The 19,252-nt window shown below is 44.0% G+C and overlaps 3 protein-coding genes and 1 non-coding gene across 12 annotated transcripts; 3 read left to right on the plus strand and 1 right to left on the minus strand.

The window, feature by feature from the left end:
• Window positions 1–5,247: 5,247 nt before the first annotated feature.
• LOC115672654 (endoglucanase 24-like) lies at window positions 5,248–9,285 on the plus strand. Its single transcript, XM_030594523.2, has 4 exons — window positions 5,248–5,874; window positions 7,409–7,708; window positions 8,021–8,182; window positions 8,323–9,285. Exons 1-4 carry the CDS (start codon window positions 5,455–5,457, stop codon window positions 8,935–8,937), a joined length of 1,497 nt encoding a protein of 498 aa, XP_030450383.2. The 5' UTR covers window positions 5,248–5,454; the 3' UTR covers window positions 8,938–9,285.
• A 460-nt stretch (window positions 9,286–9,745) lies between these two features.
• On the plus strand, window positions 9,746–9,818 carry TRNAE-CUC (transfer RNA glutamic acid (anticodon CUC)). Its single transcript has one exon. It is a non-coding gene; the product is annotated as a tRNA-Glu (tRNA).
• Window positions 9,819–10,735: 917 nt separating this feature from the next.
• On the plus strand, window positions 10,736–13,578 carry LOC115672655 (fructose-bisphosphate aldolase 1, chloroplastic). The gene is made up of 6 exons (XM_030594524.2): window positions 10,736–11,032; window positions 11,478–11,747; window positions 12,005–12,114; window positions 12,243–12,333; window positions 12,638–12,907; window positions 13,041–13,578. The coding sequence occupies exons 1-6, from the start codon at window positions 10,856–10,858 to the stop codon at window positions 13,317–13,319; spliced, it is 1,197 nt and encodes a 398-aa protein (XP_030450384.1). The 5' UTR covers window positions 10,736–10,855; the 3' UTR covers window positions 13,320–13,578.
• A 617-nt stretch (window positions 13,579–14,195) lies between these two features.
• LOC115672657 (B-box zinc finger protein 19) lies at window positions 14,196–18,333 on the minus strand. Of its 9 annotated transcripts, none has more exons than XM_030594527.2 (6): window positions 17,869–18,330; window positions 17,478–17,574; window positions 17,259–17,374; window positions 16,930–17,163; window positions 16,708–16,787; window positions 14,196–14,513 (listed from the first exon to the last, which is right to left on the minus strand). In XM_030594527.2, exons 1-6 carry the CDS (start codon window positions 17,959–17,961, stop codon window positions 14,468–14,470), a joined length of 666 nt encoding a protein of 221 aa, XP_030450387.1. In that variant the 5' UTR covers window positions 17,962–18,330; the 3' UTR covers window positions 14,196–14,467. The 9 variants fall into 9 exon arrangements, with proteins under 9 accessions (XP_030450387.1, XP_030450391.1, XP_056160749.1 ...); XM_030594531.2 differs by having other exon boundaries at window positions 16,698–16,787; window positions 17,869–18,325; XM_056304774.1 differs by lacking the exon at window positions 14,196–14,513 and adding an exon at window positions 15,343–16,113 and having other exon boundaries at window positions 17,869–18,333.
• Between the last annotated feature and the right edge of the window lie 919 nt (window positions 18,334–19,252).

Below are 19,252 nucleotides of genomic sequence, written 5' to 3' on the forward strand. Positions count from 1 at the left end.
CCAATGAGTTATGGGCCAATTAGGATATAGTAACTGCTCTACACCACATCAATTCTCAAATATTGAGATTTCTTTTAACACAACGGCTAATTAGGATATAGTAACTGCTTTACACCACATCAATTCTCGAATATTGAGACTTCTTAACACAACTCATACGTGCATATTAACATAACCTGGCCTATTTAGGAAAACTTATACCCTAATTGAAGTAAGAATGTAGAGCGAATTAGTGCGAGATCGAATGAGTAGGGGTGTCAATGAATCGGGTCGAGTCAGGTCCTACCGACCCGAAAATAAAATGAAACATGTTTGTGTGAACCGACCTGAGACTCGAACCGTATGGAACCCTAACTGGAATACAGGTCGGGTCGGGTTACGGGTTTTATTTTTAACACGCCAAACCTTTAATGCACCTCTCAAAATCCAGTGAAGACGCTTGATAAGGAAAACACTAAGCACGCACACCACCATGGCTTTCTTCCTCCTTGTTCCCAAAATTTTCAAGCCCTAATAACAACAGTAGAACTAAAAATTCCTCCATCCGAGCACCAGCCACCACCCTTAAATGCTTGCCTCATCACCTCCAGCCACCGTCTCTTGCCATCAAGCTCCACCACGCTATTTTGGCCGCCGTTACCGCCACCAACGATAGAGCCTCCTCTCTCTCGACTACCCATGGCACACGAAACTCGGCATCATGGTAGCACCACCTATCGAGGCTCGACATCTAAATGTTGAAGCTCGAAGACCAGATTTGGCAGCTTGATGGGCCATGGAGGCGTCGACCCTCTAGATCTAGAGGCGACGGCTCCTCCATGGTCATCGAGAATGGATGGCAAGGCCGAGGTATGGAGGACCCGTCGACCTTGGTAGCGATGCATCAAATCGAGTACAGAGAGAGATGATAGGGGCCAAAGGCGTTGGGGTCTCGCCAGAGAAGGCAAATTGCATTGAGCATTGCGGAGGCCACAATGGCTGTCGGCACGACGGCGACGGCGACATAGACGGCAATGCACAGTAGTGGATGTGATTTCTACTGGTTCCTTAGCATTTTTCTCTTTCCCAGAATATGATGTGGACAATGCAACTTTATTTGTTTCAGTTAGGTTTGAGTACAAACATGAACCGAATCGAAACAATGACAATACCCATTTTAGAGCCGTACACTCGAACACAAACAAAACCCGAATCGGAGGACCCAAAAATTTCAGGTTGAGTCAGGTCGGTTCATGTTCGGGTCCGACTACACGGTTTGGCTTTGACGACCCTATGAATGAGGGTCAGTGAGAATGAAGAGAAAGTCATAGAGCTGGGTTGAGTCTAAGTAAGTTGTGAACCCATTTATAACCCATTTACTGAATATAACTAACCCATATAACAATCCAGCTCATCATATATGGGTTAAGAAATGGGTCTATAATCCATTTTGATAGGTCTAGATTTAATGGATAAAACTAATATCTCCATTTTAGTGCTTGAAAAATAGGAAAAGTGGGTGCTTTTTTTAAAGGTTTTTTAGCCGTCCAAATGATTAATCTAGAGCTAAGAGGTCACCATCTTCCACGAGGTCGAGAGTTTGATTTCATTTTATGAATGAACCTCTCCATGGCTTGTGCTACGTTGCCAAACTGTGACATATTTTGTGTAAAGAGATTTTATATAGACATGGCCACGGGCCGGTTTCGGCCCGGAACCGGCCCGGGTCAAACCCGGGACTAGCCCGTTGATCGAGCTCGCGGTTCGGAACGGAAATCGGCCCGTGGCCGGGCCACAGGCCGGTTCCAAAAAAAAAAAAACTGCAGCAGGGCCTGCACGAGAGTGGGATATTTGCAAAATTTTTTTAGATATTTTAAAAGTTTTTAATTATGCAACTTATACTTTATCCGGTCTTTATTATCCTACTACGCATTTATTTTTTGTAGAGTGTATTAATATTGTTGGAGTTTTTGAGGAATATGAAAATGATGTTGAATTACAAAATACTATAGTAACAATGAGAATGAAGTGGCTACATTATTATAGCGAAATTCCCATTATTTATTTAGTTGCTTGTGTTTTTTATCCACGTTGCAAATTAGATGGTTTAGGTGATTATTTGCATATGTATTATCAATGTTTACATTATAATACGGTAGATGTTACAACCATACTAAGGGAGGTTAAAAACGTAGCAATAGAATTATATAATGAATTTTGTACTAAGGGAGGTGATATTAGATCTTTTCAATCTACCGAGACACAAAGTGAGAGTACAAGTAAAATTAGTAGAGGGTACCAACTTTTATTACATAAGCAAAAAAAGAAAAAAGGAGTAATATGAAACATTTCTGAATTAGAGATGTATCTAACCGTTTCCTTTGAGTTTTCTGAATCCGAAGATAGTACGGGTTTTTTAATTTTAGATTGGTGGAAGAGGCACGGAAGCCAATACCCAATTCTTGCTCTGATTGCAAAACAAAATTTTGCAACCTCATGTTAGACAGATTGCGGTCAAATAAGCATTCAATGCCGGAGGTAATATTTTGGATGAACAACGTTTAAGATTAGTTTCGGAATCAATTGAGGCTCAAGCTTGCATCGATGATTAAACGAAGGCTCAATATCGACAACAAGAGATAGATCGGAATAATGAATCCGAATTCTTTGGACGGAGATACCATCACTCGGTACCGATAGTACCGATCACCGTACTCGTGGAACGGTAGCAACGGCGAGGGTAAAAGAAGCGCATGGATTTTGATTCTTCTATCCCCAAGAAGATATGTAAGGCGCTTAATGATAATTCATTAAGTTCAAGCTCCATCTTTTTTCTCTCTTTTTTCCCAAATTTGATTACAATGTACATTTTGATTACATTTTATATTGAATAATTTATTATTTCATAATTTGATAATTCATTATTTTTTATTTCATAATTTATTTTTAATTTTTACCGCCGGTTCGAACGGGCCGGAACGGAACCGACCAGAACCAATCGGTTCATACATGGCCACGAACCGGAACCGACCGGTTCGAACCGTGGCCATGTCTAATTTATAGCTAACAACATCTCGTGTAGGACCATTAAAGTGATTTTTATTTTAAATTGTTGATTTTCTCATTTTTTTTCAATATTTATCTTTTACTAAACAAACCAAATTTGCGAAAACTTATCCGTGTGGTATTTAAATTACTTTGCAAGAATTTCAAATCTTATGATTTTAAAATAAAATATATATTATGGACATTTCGGTAAATAATTTTTTTTTCGAAACAAATCGACAAATACACTTTTGCAGGCTTAAATACTATTTTCATAATTTTCGGTACACGCGATCAAATTAATCTTGTAAAAACACACATTCTTGTGAGGCTAATTAGTAACATAACTCTTCTTTTTAAGATTATTCTCAATTAGATGTTGCGATTTAAACACATGACACGTAACATTAATCGCAACGTTAACATTATCAAATGCTTAATCACTCGGAAAGACGAGCTATTGAAAATCACATATTCTTTTATTTGATTAGCTAATGAGAGAATAAAAATTTTAAAATAACAATCTCTCAACTGCCAAATTCTCGAAGTTGTCAAACAATGGCAGCGTCACGCGTCCCAATGAGAGCTGAATTCATGATCACGACAGCTTTCAGGATCATAGGCCGCCACCCTCCTAGCCCCACCTAACCTAACCGTGGTTAACGGAAACAGTTAAAACGGTTGGGAAAAAGGGCGTTTTGCCCCCTGCAACTGCAAATTGGCCTCCCTGTCGAATTCTTGCAACTGAGGCAATAGCGGATTCTATCTTCTTTTTCGGTCGGAATAGCAGATTCTATCTTCGCAGAGCTGAACCACCTAAAGTTCATTACGATGCGACTAGCCACAACAGAGTCACTTGCAATTGCAAGTTGCAGAAGATGGAACATTTTCTTTTTTTGTTAGTATGCAGAAAGATAAGACTTGCAGAGATTACAATAGTGCCCATAACGAGCTTCACGGGTACCACCATTTCGAGTAAACAATTCTTGACGTGGACACGAAGAAATCACTCCGGCCGCAACTAATAACTAGAGAAACCGAAACCCGACACTACTCGGTTAATTCGAAACTCACATGATTTTACACTTTCTCGCCTATTTTTGATAGGAAGAACACTTGTTCATCACGAAACGAGGAAAGCAACCGACATGAAAATGATATCAGTACAGGAATCGGCTGATCAGACGCATACTTCAACTCAACTAGGGTCACTTAGAATGCACCTGACCCAGTTCACTTTCACTGGTTAAAATGAAAGCAGCAAGTTGGATGACAACACTACTGAGAAAGGTGGGCAGGGGGCACTTTAGGCTATCTTGGGACTAGAGGTAAGAACATTCTCCTTTTGCCACCTTTAATCTACTTATCTTCTCGGCGTACGGCACTAGATTTGTCCACAACAGTCTCAACGTAATCCTTTTATCTTGTTGAAGGAAGAAAAGAACGTCGGCTTGCTTCGCTTTTTATCCTGCTATCTGATTTTATTCGCGTCAGTGTACTGTGTTCTTAGCTTGTGATGCTTCACCAGGGCATAAGACTGTTTCTCTGAGTGTAATTCAGTCAAAGGCATTCGTAAGATCGCTCGCGAAAGTGGACTAGTCATGTTCAAACGGCATGTTTCCCGGGTGTAATCGAGTGTAATATCTCCGCCGATTAATTTCTCACATGTTCAACTTCCAACATTTTAGCAAATCGAACACGATATAGAATGCGTATGTTAGAAGATGGTGAAAACTTCAATGCGACTTTATCGCTTGATTCACGAGAACTGGAGCTAAGATTCCTAATGAGCAAAAAGAGCAACATTTCATGGTAATAAGGCTTAGGTCAGCATGCTCAACATGTCATAACATTGGTACGTTTCTCCCTTGGTTATCATAAAACTCGATCACCGACATTCTTACTTTTCGTCTTTCTAGGTAAATGGTTTGCCCCACGTACCCAGTGCATCCACCGCGATTTTAAACACCGGATGCTTTGCTTTGTTACTTGCACATGTGATATTCAACTCCGGAGAAAGAAAGAAAGAAAGAAAGAAAGGCGATCGCGGCGTTACTCGCTAGACTAGCTAAATTAACAGCGCATGTAAATGTCACGCCATACTGCAACTAGATTCTCGCAGGTAATACGGGCGAAGCAGTGTGCTACACTACACTACACTACACACCAAATCCTAATCCATAAGATTGAAGCTTCATTTCTCTGTCTATATATACACACACCCATCAATCAATGCATGCGAGGTCACTGACAAAATTCCACGGTCCACAGAAGCCGCAATTGCACGCACTCGCCACCCAGTCCCACCAATCTCGCCTTCCTATCTCCCGTGAACTCTCTCTCTCTCTCTCTCTCTCTCTCCCTCGTCCCTCGCGCATAAAAACAACGCCTTGAGACCGTCCAAGCATCACGTCCCCCAGAAATAAGCAAATGAAGCAGCACTTCCTCCTCGCCGTCACTCTCCTCCTGCTCGCGACCCAACTTCTACTTAGCCAGTCGGCCGGCGGCCACGACTACGCTGACGCGTTGTCCAAGTCTATCCTCTTCTTCGAGGGCCAGAGGTCCGGGTGGTTGCCACAGGACCAGCGGATGGCGTGGCGTGCCAGCTCGGGCCTCGGCGACGGATGGACGCACCACGTGGACCTGACCGGCGGGTACTACGACGCGGGCGACAACGTCAAGTTCAACTTCCCGATGGCCTTCACCACGACCCTGCTGGCGTGGAGCGTGATCGAGTTCGGCGAGGTGATGCCCCCGGCCGAGCTGCGGAACGCTCTGGTGGCGGCCCGCTGGGGCACCGACTATCTCCTCAAGTCTATCTCTCAGCTGCCCAACCGGATTTTTGTGCAGGTAACTTAACAATGAAGGCTATATATCCTCCCTTACTTTCTTCGTTGTTTGCAGTAACCAAACAGAGCGTGCCTTTTCTTTATACTCTGATACAAGCTATCTACGTACACTGGGTCTCCTTCTCCTATCAGAATGCAGAAATGTTTATGCTCAAGTAATGTGAGTTAGTGTCCACCCAGTTTCTGCATTGTTCATGAAAAGGAAAATGTACATTTGCATAGATTCGTTCGTGGACGGTTTGGAGGACAAAGCTAATCATAATAAAGGAGAAAACTTGTAGGGTTTAAAGGTAAGGAAAGCTCAGCGCAAGCCTTACTTTTTCTCGAGATGTAGCTTCGTGAGTTTAATGACTGCAAAGTCTAAACACCAACAAGTCAGAATATTCGCCATTTCTTTTTGAGCCAACAAGATCCATCGTTCCATTACTCTCTTTTTTTTGCAAGTGACCCAGTTCGGCGAATTAGTTAGGGAGAAGACTAGAATATGGTTACTGCCTTCTCGCTTACGACGAGCGCAGCTGATAAGTTTGTCTGGTATTTTCGGCACGCGAGTCCATCTCTTTTCCTCTTTCTTTCTCAATCCTCCCTGAAAATCTAGCAGCCTAGGAAGAAAGGACCGACACTTCTTGTTGTGTTTTTGATAAAATAATTGAAGTTTGTTTTGGCAGAAAGAAAATGCCAACATAATTTTCGGGCGAGAAAATGCTAATTGGTTAGGGAGAAGACAAGAATATAGTTACCGCTGCCTTCTCGCTTACGACGAGCCCAGCTGATGGGGTTTTGTCTTGTATCGTTGACACGCAAATCCATCTCTTTTCCTCTTTGTTCTCAATCCTCTCTGAAAATCTAGCAGCCTAGGAAGAAAGTACCGACACTTCTCGTTTTGTTTTTGATAAACTGACGATAGTTTGTTTTGGCAGAAAGAAAATGCCAACATAATATTCGTGCGAGAAAATGCTAGTATTTTACTTCACTTGCATAGGACTCCGTGCTGCACTGCACATCATCAACAGGTGCATTACTGAAAGTGTTCAAGATATAGTCTTTTAACATCACCATCCACAAGCTTTATACCTAATTAATCTCTTCTAAAGTCCATGATATGATAAGTAATTAACTTCATTCTGGAGGCCGGATTTATTGTGGATCGGGTTGTAGAATCGGATCCAGATCGTGTCCATGTCAGCTGGATATTGGTCCAAGGACTCTGGAATCAGCTATAAACCTCGGAACTCCGAAACCGCCATGCTTGAACATTTCCTTAGACCCTTTCGGGAAGGTGCAGAAGTTGTCCAACTCCAACCGTTAACTCTCGTTTTCACTTGGCAGGCAACAACAATTGAATGAAGTTAACTCGAGAAAAGTTAAAAAAACATGCTTGGACGGCCTATCTGGAGAATATTTTGGTCCTCAATCTTTCATTCAGTTCTCAGAGCAAAAGCATTAATGATATTCCTAGGATCGGCATCGCAACTTCGATAATAATGGTTAGTGAATCAAGTGACGACTTTGATAATTGAGCGGTTTTGTCACAGGTGGGTGATCCAAACGTTGACCATAACTGCTGGGAAAGACCGGAGGACATGGACACCGCAAGAACAGCTTACGTTGTTGATGCCCCTAATCCAGCTTCTGACGTCGCCGGGGAGACCGCAGCAGCTCTGGCGGCGGCGTCCATGGCATTCCGGTCATCAGACCCAGGATATTCCGAGACCCTCTTGAGAAACGCCATCAAGGCATTCAAGTACGCCGACAATCACAGGGGAGCGTACAGCGACAATGCCAATATCAAAGACGATGTTTGCCCATTTTACTGCGACTTCGATGGGTACCAGGTAATGCTGATGTTGCATAATTTGGATGGCCAATGACTTTTACCGTTGTCCTAATCTACCAAAACTTTTTGCCAATAGTAGAGGGGAATCATTTTGCACGGATCATATCGCTTAATTAGATTATATGTTCAAGTGGGACATTGGGAAAATCCCAAGTTTGTCTCGAATATTCAACGCACCAAGCACAAACATCCATCAGAAAGATAAAACATATCCAACTCTCATTTGTTTATCCACACTTTTAGGATTACATGAGTTTTGACGCATCAAAATGACGGATTGTGCGCTTTGGTTTGTCCTCTGCTGAAACAGGACGAGTTGCTGTGGGGTGCGGCGTGGCTCAGGAGGGCGACTCAGGACAATTTGTACCTCGATTACATCCAAAACAATGGCCAGACACTCGGCGCCGAAGAGAATATCAACGAGTTTGGGTGGGACAACAAGCACGCCGGTCTCAATGTGCTCGTCTCCAAGGTACATATGAACCCGAAAACTACAATTTTCTGAACATCTAACTGCATTTCATATTCAGTGCTTAAATAGGCGACCATACCAAGTGGAATTAGGCTCGGTTTGTTGTTGTAAAATCGGAATAAATTCGTATATATTTTCAGGAATTCCTGGAAGGTGGCATGTTCGCGCTCCAATCCTACAAGGGGTCAGCGGACAGCTTCATGTGCACGCTCATCCCCGAATCATCGACCTCTTACCACATAGACTTCACTCCCGGTGGCCTCATCTACAAGCCCAGTGGCAGCAACCTCCAGCACTCGACCTCCATCTCGTTCCTCCTCCTCGTCTACGCCAACTACCTTGAGCGGACCTTGCAGTCCGCCAGCTGCGGTGGCATGACCGTGGGCCCGGCCGAGCTGCGGCAGCAGGCCAAGCGACAGGTCGACTACATCTTGGGCGACAATCCAAAGGGCATGTCTTACATGGTGGGCTACGGCGAGCAGTACCCGCAAAGGATCCACCACCGTGGGTCCTCGCTCCCGTCGATCAAAGACCGGCCCGAGTCCATTGGGTGCAAGGAAGGATCGGTCTTTTTCAATTTGCCGGGGCCTAACCCAAACGTTCTCGTTGGGGCCCTAGTGGGCGGGCCTGGCGAGGATGATGCGTATGAGGATGACAGAGCCGATTTCAGGAAGTCCGAGCCGACCACTTACATCAATGCACCATTTGTTGGTGTGCTTGCATATTTTGCTGCCAACCCGGATCCTAGCTCATGAAGACTTACAGGAAGAACACAACCTCTAGGAGCTCCTTTCTTGTGCAGGAGTAGTTCAGGGTATGGGAAATATACAGGTCTCTCGTCTTGGGCATACCAAAGAAGGAAGAGGCTATCTCCGTTTTTGCCCAGTTTTTTGAGTTGTTTTAGGACTGGGAGAGTGATCTGCATCGGTTCTGTTTCTTTTTATCGTTGAATTCAGCCTTGTTTGTCATTGAGGCACAAAGCTTCAAAACAAGCTTAGGGGCAATAGGCATGTCCCGTTTCTCATGTCTCTATCATGTGGCCCTTGTTGTCTTTTGCATTTGATACAGTCAAGGTGATTGCGAGTGAAAAAATCTTTGGAGTAGCTTTTCTCTAAGAGAGTGTGGTGGTAGGACTTGAGCTGCTTAGCCGAAACAGACAAGACTTTTCATCTGATTCTTTCATAGCTTAAAAGATCAAAATACAAAATAATATTTTAACTTTCAACAGGTAGAAATCACAGGAAAGATTTTTGTCTGGGCATAGGCTTTGGTAGGGAGGCGCCCACAAGCGAGTTTCGTAGAGGCAAGCAACATCAACCCTCGGCCAGCCTAGGACCCCGACATAAGTTTTCGCACCAAAATTCTGATTTCGATCGGGCGCTGTGAGCAACTCCCGCCACTCACTTGTTTTCCTTACGCGACAGCTTAAGGCAACCTTTCAGTAGCCACGATACTTGGCAGGGGAGCTCACTCCTCCATAGATAGCCGAAGTGGTCCATTTTGCGCATGAGGAAGTGCTGTTTTTTGGTTGAAAGATACTAGGTTGGCAAGCATATCTCAACATCCGTTGTAGTCTAGCTGGTTAGGATACTCGGCTCTCACCCGAGAGACCCGGGTTCAAGTCCCGGCAACGGAACTCCTTTTTATTTTTTGAACTTTTTCCGTTTATGACTTACATCTGAGCACGTCCCTAAGCTTCATCCTACGTTACAATCAATAGCTGATTTTTTTTTCTTCTTCTTCTTCTTTTTTGAATTTTGAAATAGTAAATTTAAGCTCGAGCTTACTGATATCGGATGCAACTCTATGAAAGGAGCTCAGAATTCGGCTAGAAGTGTGAAGAAGCAACAGGTTTTCTTTGGTAGAGACAGGGGGTTCTTAACAAGTGAGCTTCGAAAGTAATGTCAGACCTTTCAAGGCCCTCCTTCAACCACTTCTGGTGACATCATTTTCTCTCCTTTTCTTCCTTCAAGCTGCTTCATAAGCATGATGAACTTGGGTGGGCCAGCAGCAAAGGGCCGATTGACCGGACCCGGGAGATCCCGAACGTCCGCGTGGCGAGAAAATATCGCCTCCGATCACGTGTCGATTTCTGAGTTGGCGAGCCGTGCGCCGTCGACATGTACATCCCCAATTCACCGCAAATCTTCCGGGGTTAAACCAAGGCCATTAATCAGGGAGGGGATGGAAAACAACAAACGAGAGAGAATGGGAGAAAATGGAAGCCTCACCTTCACTTCCCAGAAAGAATCTCTCTCAACCAAAAAACTTACACAGAGTCAAGATGGCCTCATTTTGGTGGACATATTATGGCATTTTGTCCAATTCCCCAAACAGCAAGCAGAGAAAACAAAAATATCATACACAATTTTGAGGTCTTCATTTTAAGAGGTTATGATTGAACTTCTCATCTGAGCCACTTGATGCGATCCCTGCCAAGTAAGCGAAGGTTATCATCCATGTGGCGGGGCTCGATTGGGCGGTGCACGGCAGCCTCAAACGAGACATCTAAGGAAATACACTAAGAGCAATTATATAAGAGATCAGTCGACTGTGTGTGCATGTGTGGTTAAGAGAGGCCAAAGAGGGAGGGAGGCTTTGAGAGGAGATAAGGTATCACAGTTTTTTGCTTGTTGGGCGGTGTTCGAGTTTGGCCTCCACAAGCGAAAAACAATGGCCTCAGCTTCTCTCCTCAAATCATCTCCTGTGCTCGACAAATCGGAGTTTGTGAAGGGCGGGCAGACTATCCGTGTCCCATCTCTCGCCACCGTCCGCTGCCACCCCACCACCGCCCCCTCCGCTCTCATCGTCAGAGCCAGCGCCTATGCCGATGAGCTCGTCAAGACTGCGGTACGTGGTTCGCTCATATCCTTCATTACTTCAAGGATACTCCTAAGTGCATGAGTGAGTAATGTAACTTACGAGAGTTGATACACCTTGATGGTAAAGCCTAGAGAATATGGATAGTCACTTTAGACATCAAACTTTAGCAAATAAAATGCACAAGTAATTCGGAATACGGTCATGCTGCACTATTCCTCCTGGTGAGAAACAATTTTGATATTTTAAGTAGTCCTACCAATTTCAATGCAACTTTTTGTCATGTCGCACTCCGTTACTCGATGAATCTACAAAAACATCGATTGGAAGACAGCCAGAAACAAGAATGCTAGTTTCCATAAAGTCAGCGAAATGGAAAGTATGCATGAAAATACAGATACAATAACAGATAAGATAAAGAAGCTATGAGCTATCGGCCATGTTCTTTCTTGATGGGGAATGATCATTGCATCAGAAAACAGTTGCATCGCCCGGGAGAGGAATCTTGGCCATGGACGAGTCGAATGCAACCTGCGGGAAGCGTTTGGCGTCGATTGGGCTGGAGAACACCGAGGCCAACCGCCAAGCCTACAGGACGCTCCTGGTCTCTGCTCCGGGACTCGGCCAGTACATCTCTGGTGCCATTCTCTTCGAGGAGACTCTCTACCAATCCACCACCGAAGGCCGCAAGATGGTCGACGTCCTCGTTGAGCAGAACATCGTCCCTGGTATCAAAGTCGACAAGGTAAGTCCCTGTTTACACTGGTTTCAGCTATCAAAGTGTGGCAATAGCTGATATGTTTCCAAAGTCTTTGTTGCATCGAATTGTTAGCTAGGCTTTAGGCTTTAATAGAGTCAACCTGTGGAATCAAAAAAAGTAGGTGACGCTGACACTAAAGTAGTTAGTTCATGTTGAAAAAGGCTCATTTTCACATGTAGATTTTGGGGTCTCGATTATTCTCAGAAATAACGTAAGATGTGTTTGTCTTTTGCGGACAACAGGGCTTGGTGCCATTGGCTGGGTCGAACGACGAGTCCTGGTGCCAAGGGCTTGACGGATTGGCATCCCGCACGGCTGCTTACTACCAGCAGGGCGCTCGCTTCGCTAAATGGTATGGGGACATTCCTCTTTCTTATATTTCTTTTTGAATTAAACTAATATATCGTGTCACATGAGCTCCCGTTGTCTTCGGTTAACTGAAAACTCCATAAATTAACTCCGGTGACTGAAAATCTGCAGGAGAACTGTGGTGAGCATCCCCAATGGCCCATCTGCCCTGGCCGTGAAAGAAGCCGCCTGGGGTCTTGCCCGCTACGCTGCCATTTGCCAAGTAAGTTGCAGATTATCCGTAATCGGTTCATTTAATGATTTCTCGAGCCTTTTCACCTATGTCGATGCCAACCCTTTAGTTGATGCAGTCTTGCAATTAGATAGATGTGGTCAGCTGTCTGGTCGGCTCACAATCGGAGTCTCGACCCATGTCAAAGCCAGCCAGCCAATTGATGCAATCATAAGATAGAGTCGATGTGTACATTTGTTGTTCGGCTGTCCGTATTCAGATGCATGGGATAAGATTTGGTTGGACGGTGGTCAATTTACTGACAACATTTGTGTGACTGAACGATGATGCATAGGACAATGGATTGACCCCAATAGTGGAGCCAGAGATCTTGTTGGATGGAGAGCACGGGATCGACAGGACATTCGAGGTGGCCCTGAAGGTGTGGTCAGAGGTGTTCTACTACCTTGCTGAGAACAATGTGCTGTTCGAGGGCATCCTCTTGAAGCCCAGCATGGTCACTCCCGGTGCCGAGTGCAAAGAGAAGGCCACTCCCCAGCAAGTCGCTGATTACACTCTCAAGCTCCTCCACCGCAGGATCCCACCTGCCGTTCCCGGAATCATGGCAAGTCTCTCCTACTTTCGTAGTTAAAGGCGTTCGCTTATTGACTGTACTCATGTTCTGTGACAAGCGCTTAGGACAAATGAGTGCAAGGCATCTTTGATCACATGTAACAGTTATCTTTTGAATTGAGCAGTTCTTGTCCGGTGGGCAATCCGAGGTTGAAGCAACCCTGAACCTGAACGCGATGAACCAGTCCCCGAACCCATGGCATGTGTCCTTCTCCTATGCTAGAGCCCTCCAGAACACCTGCTTGAAGACATGGGGAGGCAGGCCCGAGAACGTGAAGGCTGCTCAGGATGTGCTCCTGCTCCGTGCCAAGTCCAACTCCCTTGCCCAGTTCGGCAAGTACACTGGCGACGGCGAGTCCGAGGAGGCCAAGAAGGGAATGTTCGTCAAGGGATACGTGTACTAGGGCAATGCGTTGAAACTCCACAAGCTCAGAAGATGATTTCAGATTTACTTATGATGGTGATGGTGGCAGATGGAGCATTGGAAGCTGTGAAGAAGTAGAACTGCTAATTCCTCTCTTCTCTCTCTCTCTCTCTCTCCTCTCGAATCTCAATGTGTTATATATGAATATACATGCGTGGAGACTATTTTTGTTTGTTGATGGTCTGGCACTCTTTAGTTGCTTAATAAAACTTCTTGATGATGAGATCGGTTGGTTTGTACTCCTGAAATTATGAGTATGTCCAGTAGCCTTTTCTTCTTCGGGGAGTTTATGTCTGCTCATTTGCAGTTCGGTGAAGAATCATTTCTTCATCTTAGAAAGAAACTCAAATTGCATGGAACTGAAGTGAAGTGAGCTAATTATTGGTCAATTAAAGCATAACTTGCTACTGGTCAGAATCTCAAGTAAATCTGAGAGCCTGGTTTGATCGAGCTCATTAATGTAGAGACGACTGATTCCGGTTATGGACATGTGAGTACACTGTACACATATAACTCAGCAGAGATCTGCACTTAAACTACTCATTGCCAGCACCCAGCAAGAACACTGGAAAGTTAAATATTGCGTCCACGTGCATCAATAATCTGAAAGAACAGGAGTTTTCACCATCATCCAGCACCTCTATACAGAAAATATCGGCATGACTGTTCAGTCGCTTTACATAAATCTTTTTTCTCATTTTACCGCAAAACAAGTGTTCATATAAACTCAATATGGATGGCGGATACTGTTCCACCAGTACATTTGTTAAGAAAAGGATTCTCTCAAATCAATTGCAGATGGCTTCAAAGCCAACAGTGGGAGTGGGATTCATCTGATATAACCACTAGGCAGGCGGACGCGCAAACTTTCACTCGATACAGCTTAACATAATCATGGTAGGTGGAAATGGCAAGTGTTACAGTATACATAATGGTGAACGTAAGTGTTACCTAACAATCAAAACAATAAAGCCCAATGACTGAACTTATTACAACTGCCCTGAATACAGAAATTCTTCAAATAAATTAGAAGAAGAATATATCATGTGTAAAAAAACTCCAATATCCTAAGTAAACACACGGAAGTCTATAGAACTTTTAAGTGTTTAAAGCAAAATGCTGAATCCTTCACTCAGTAACAGGCAGCATGAGAGTGCCTGCCCAGATTCTGCAGCTGAAAAGTAAAATGAAGATTGATTTAACAGCTTAACTTTCTCAGTTTTGGCATTAATGAATTGCCCATTACACTATTATAGTCGACAAGCCACAGGAAATAAGAGCGGTAACTTCTATCGGTTTCTTTTCCCGAATACTCTTCCATAATAAAACCGACAAACAAATCCACTCTCTAACCTCAACCATGTGGCCTCACATGCTACCTTTTTATCTCCTTATCATAGGTCCACAAACATTTCTCCTGAGATGCCCAAGGACATTTTTAGTTCTGACCAGATATTCGAGGGGAGGTCCTGGAGGACCAATATACGAGGAGGCAGATTGGACACAACTCATCATCAACTTGGGATATCGAAAGTAAAGAATCTATTGAAACTTCAAAATCAGAATATAAAATGGTTGAGCATACGCATGATGGTCTAGCATCTTTTCTCCTTTTTCCTTTTTCATGCCAACAACTACACTTTTACCGTGAAAGAAATGCATTAAAGGTTGAGCTACCATTGCACAAGCTTATGTTCTCATAATTTCAAGATAGGTGCATAATAAGCTTCACAAGCAAAAACATCAGACATCTAATGCATAATGCATCCTCTTTGCTGTTTTTTTCCCCTCAGTCTGAACTGTGATTGAACGGCACCAGCAAACTTACAAAACTAGACCTCAAAATAAAGAGAATTGATATGGTTTCACATCAAAGTTTGCACGACTTCCTGCTCTGAGCAACTTGCTTCACATCTCCGCGCTAAGAATGGGTGGAAACATAATTTACAATCTAATTTGTCCATTTGAAATGGCCGTATACTTCACAAACTAACCTCATTCAAAATGAATCTTCACCATCCAATTAGATAATTCACTTCATTCCCTGGCAATCCATCTATTGTCCGCGCAAAAACTGATGAAAGCTATGCCAATCCTTAAGTTTATGCAAGGTGAAGGAATCAAAAAAGTTGTAAAAGTCGCCTGCAATTTAATAATATTCAACTTCCCATCAATTCCGTCAAGGGTAACTCTCATGTTATCCCTTGAAATAGAGATGTAGGCCCCACACCAATTGAAACAAGTAGGACAGACAAAACACAAGTTTCAGTGAAAAATCTCCCACTAAATGAGTACCTAAAAGCGGATCCCAGCAAAACAATCAGTTGACTAACTGTGTTTGCAACTCGCTCTTGGATGCCATAAGTTATTCTATTATCACAGAGTATCCACTAAAAATGAAGCTGACAAAAGCCACCATGCCCTAAGCGTTGATTCTGTTGACTAGGTCGTAGCACATTAGAACATTCTCTGACACACATCAGAATCGTCTGAAATCCATTCTCTCACCAAAACACAAGCATCCTTATTCCTTCAGAAAGTTAAGTGAATCTCCCAGCTAAGAGACCAGAGATGGTGAGCAGGACAAGCAGGAAATTACAGTGCAGATGCTGCCCCAACAAGCTACAAAAGTTTTTCATGAGCTTTCTGCTTCCCGTCATAATGCAGCGAAAGCAAGGAAGAGTCAGTCTGAGTGGCAAGAGTTAATAAAGGTTTCCCTGGAAGCCCTTTCGTTGCCTTCTTTAACTAATTCCATCCACCCATCCTGGAGGTACCTTGCATATTTACATATGGACAAGATAACAATTCCGATTATGCTTCAGATTGCTGCCCACTGTGCTCGCATAATCAACTTTTAGTGCACCCAGAGTAACTAGCTTTGTTGCAGCAGCATAAATGGATTTGCAAAGTTAAAAATCGAATACGAATTATTGGCAGGAGCGGATTACCAATGAAAGACAGCGCTTCTAAATTGAACCATCGCCCGACCTAATTATAGGAATGCCGTTTTTGTCTTTAAAATTTTGACTTATTTTCATGCTAGCCCGCATATCGTAGGGCTATCTCACTTAAGTGCCCCGCATATCTGTTATATGCACTAAATGTTATATGATCTTTAAGCGTTGTTTATCATATGTAGAATTTATATTGGACTTATCTAAAAACTAATGGCATCTCTTAGAAAAAACAACATCCTAGCGCGGTGAGACCAACATAAGAGAGAACGACTATAAAATCGCAGTCCATCGGTATAAGACATTTCTCCAGGAATTGAAAACAATTGTTGGATTCCCAGAGCATTAAATCTAGAAACTTACAAAAATGAAAGGTGGAGAAGGGAGAAAATTAGAGAGCATACATTTGCTTACATTTCAGGCTCTCTATCAAACGATCCAACAGGAACAACGCCAGCGGATTCATGATTAGAGCCATTTGTCACATCCATATCCTGTTCCATCAGTAGAGAAAGACAACTCTAAGTGAAGAAATCAGATTTCACAACATGCAGAGTAGAGATCATCTCACATAAATCAACTCTCAAAGAACAAAGGACCATGGGGGGCCAGCAATGATCGCGATAAACTGCACACCTCGTTCATCGAAGTCTGCCCTTTATTCCTTTGAGGCCGAGAATTGAGATCAATCAATTCTTCTTCCATCTTGCCTTCGCCGCTAGAACTAGCATCTCGGACAGGTACTGGAGACGCCTTGTGATTCTGTGGGACCTCTTTCATCGCGAGCAAAGGTGGCTGATCTTTTTCCCTCTTCACCTCATTCTGATTAGGCGTTTGCAATTCTAATCGACCAGGTTTATCCCCTGGAAACTATAGAAGCAGCCAAATCATTACGAAATCCGAGCGGCTTTGGGCGAACAAATTCACAAAACCTCCTCTTTCTCTCTAATGAAAAAGGCACAAACCTCGACTCTCTGCCTCAATAAGAGATATCTCCCATGGGTTCTCTTGCCGCCAACATGCACAAGCATATCGCATTGCAAGCACAGGGAACTACCATCTATCTCACAGTAAAAGAAAGCTACACAGAGTGTGTCCAAAACAGACAGCAAATCGAAAACCTCAGGTCAGGAAGAGAAAAGGAAACAGAAAAACAAAAAACCAAAAACATGACACCTTCATACCAGGGGCATTCTCACATATATCACAACGCTGGACCTCACTAGGATCGGCGAGCCCAACACGCACATGCCGACTCGCCCACTTGTTACACATATGAACCTGCAACGGCCAATGCGCAGCAATTCACACTTTCGAAAACACCAAGGCCATTTACCGACGCATAAACGAACATAACGAACCCGCACCACCCAATTCTACAGGCAAACACAAGATCATCCACCGCACACGAGCTTCGGCACCACAACAAGCACAAGTCAAGCGAATCAGACAAGTCGCAATCCCTGGACGTGATCACGAGAGACCCAACGAATCAATCTAACGCTCACTCGTCACGATAGAAAAATCGTCACGCATTGGATGTAACGAAGAGTTCTGGAGGAGGACAACCGATACCTTGTCGTCGCAAGCCCGGCACAGGGCAGCCTCGTCGGCAGCGCAGAAAACGATCGCGGCAGCATTCTCGCACACATCGCAGATCGTCCGCATCTCCCACTTCCTATCCGCCTCCTCAAATTTCTTCTCGGGTAAAAGCAATCCGATTCTCTAACGGCTAACGTGCTCCATCATCAGCAATTCAGCATCTCCTCCTCCTCCTCCTCCGCCGCCTCCTTTTCATTTGTCAGCCCTCCGTGGTTCGGCAGACACAGCACAGAAGTTTCTTTTGTTCGAAGAAGTCGACGAAGAACGTCCACACCCTCCGGACCCTTTAGCTCCCACGAGCCCTTGCCGTGCCCAAGTCGTAAAAATCCGACATTTATGAGCTGCGAGCTCGCGTCCAGACATCGCTCGTGCCTAATTAGCCCTTTAAAGGCAAATGAGAAAATGGGGTCGTCCGTGTTTGGACAGTTGCGTGCTTTTGGGGTACGACCAAACTCGTTCGCAGCCACGGCCACAGGCTGCCCCACGTCCAGTACAACGTCAGCCACCAGTTCCATTACCTACCGTGTTGCCCCTTGCTTCCTTTTTGCTTCTTGTTCCTTCTTCGCGATCTTGAGGAGCATCCCATGATGCGCGATATGCCTACGCGAAACGAGCTTTCATCAGTCTGTACTTAGAAATAAGTGCAATGGTGTTTTCTACTTTTCAAGACTGTCGCTCTCTCTTTTCTATTTTTGTCTGCCAAATATATTCCTAAAACTTTGGAACTCCTCGCCAAGAGTTTGGCGGGCCTCTGGTACGCCCATCTGGGAAACCCCGTAAACCCATAAATCCCAGCATGTCGCTCCCTTCTGTTGCGGAAGGTTGTTTAGAACTCGAGTCCTGACAAAGGCCGCCTCCATTGAGACCATATTACACGATTGCGTAGCTCATCTCATTTGTTATTATTCTTTTACATCCGACTTGACGCTTTGAATAAGGCTAAGGGTAAGTGAGGGTTGGATCTGTTTTAACCCATTCTATGATTCATTTATTGAATATAACTAATCATATAACAAATTAGCTCATCATATGTGAATTAAAAAATGAGTTTATGATCCATTTTGACAGATGTAAAATTGGTCAAGGTTCATCTCGTGTTGGAGGCCAGCAGGTCAAACTCGGTACGCATAGGCGGCGATCAACTAATCAAACTTAAAATGGACATAAGTAAACCGAATTCAGCTTAAAACTCACTATGGTGATCGTGTGCGGTGCTTCTGCCTTCTCTTACCAAGTGAGTCTTTTTCAGCTAACAAAAGATTGGACCATAATGGGCCAACGCTTACTTGAGTTCAGACCAGATGGGCCGGAAGATGAGAAAGGAACATCCGAAAGATCTAATTCATCTTTTAACTTG

Source organism: Syzygium oleosum, unplaced genomic scaffold, assembly GCF_021117445.2.
Source record: "Syzygium oleosum isolate NSW1041296 unplaced genomic scaffold, Sole_v2.1 Sole_v2.33, whole genome shotgun sequence".
Taxonomy (NCBI): Eukaryota; Viridiplantae; Streptophyta; class Magnoliopsida; order Myrtales; family Myrtaceae; genus Syzygium; species Syzygium oleosum.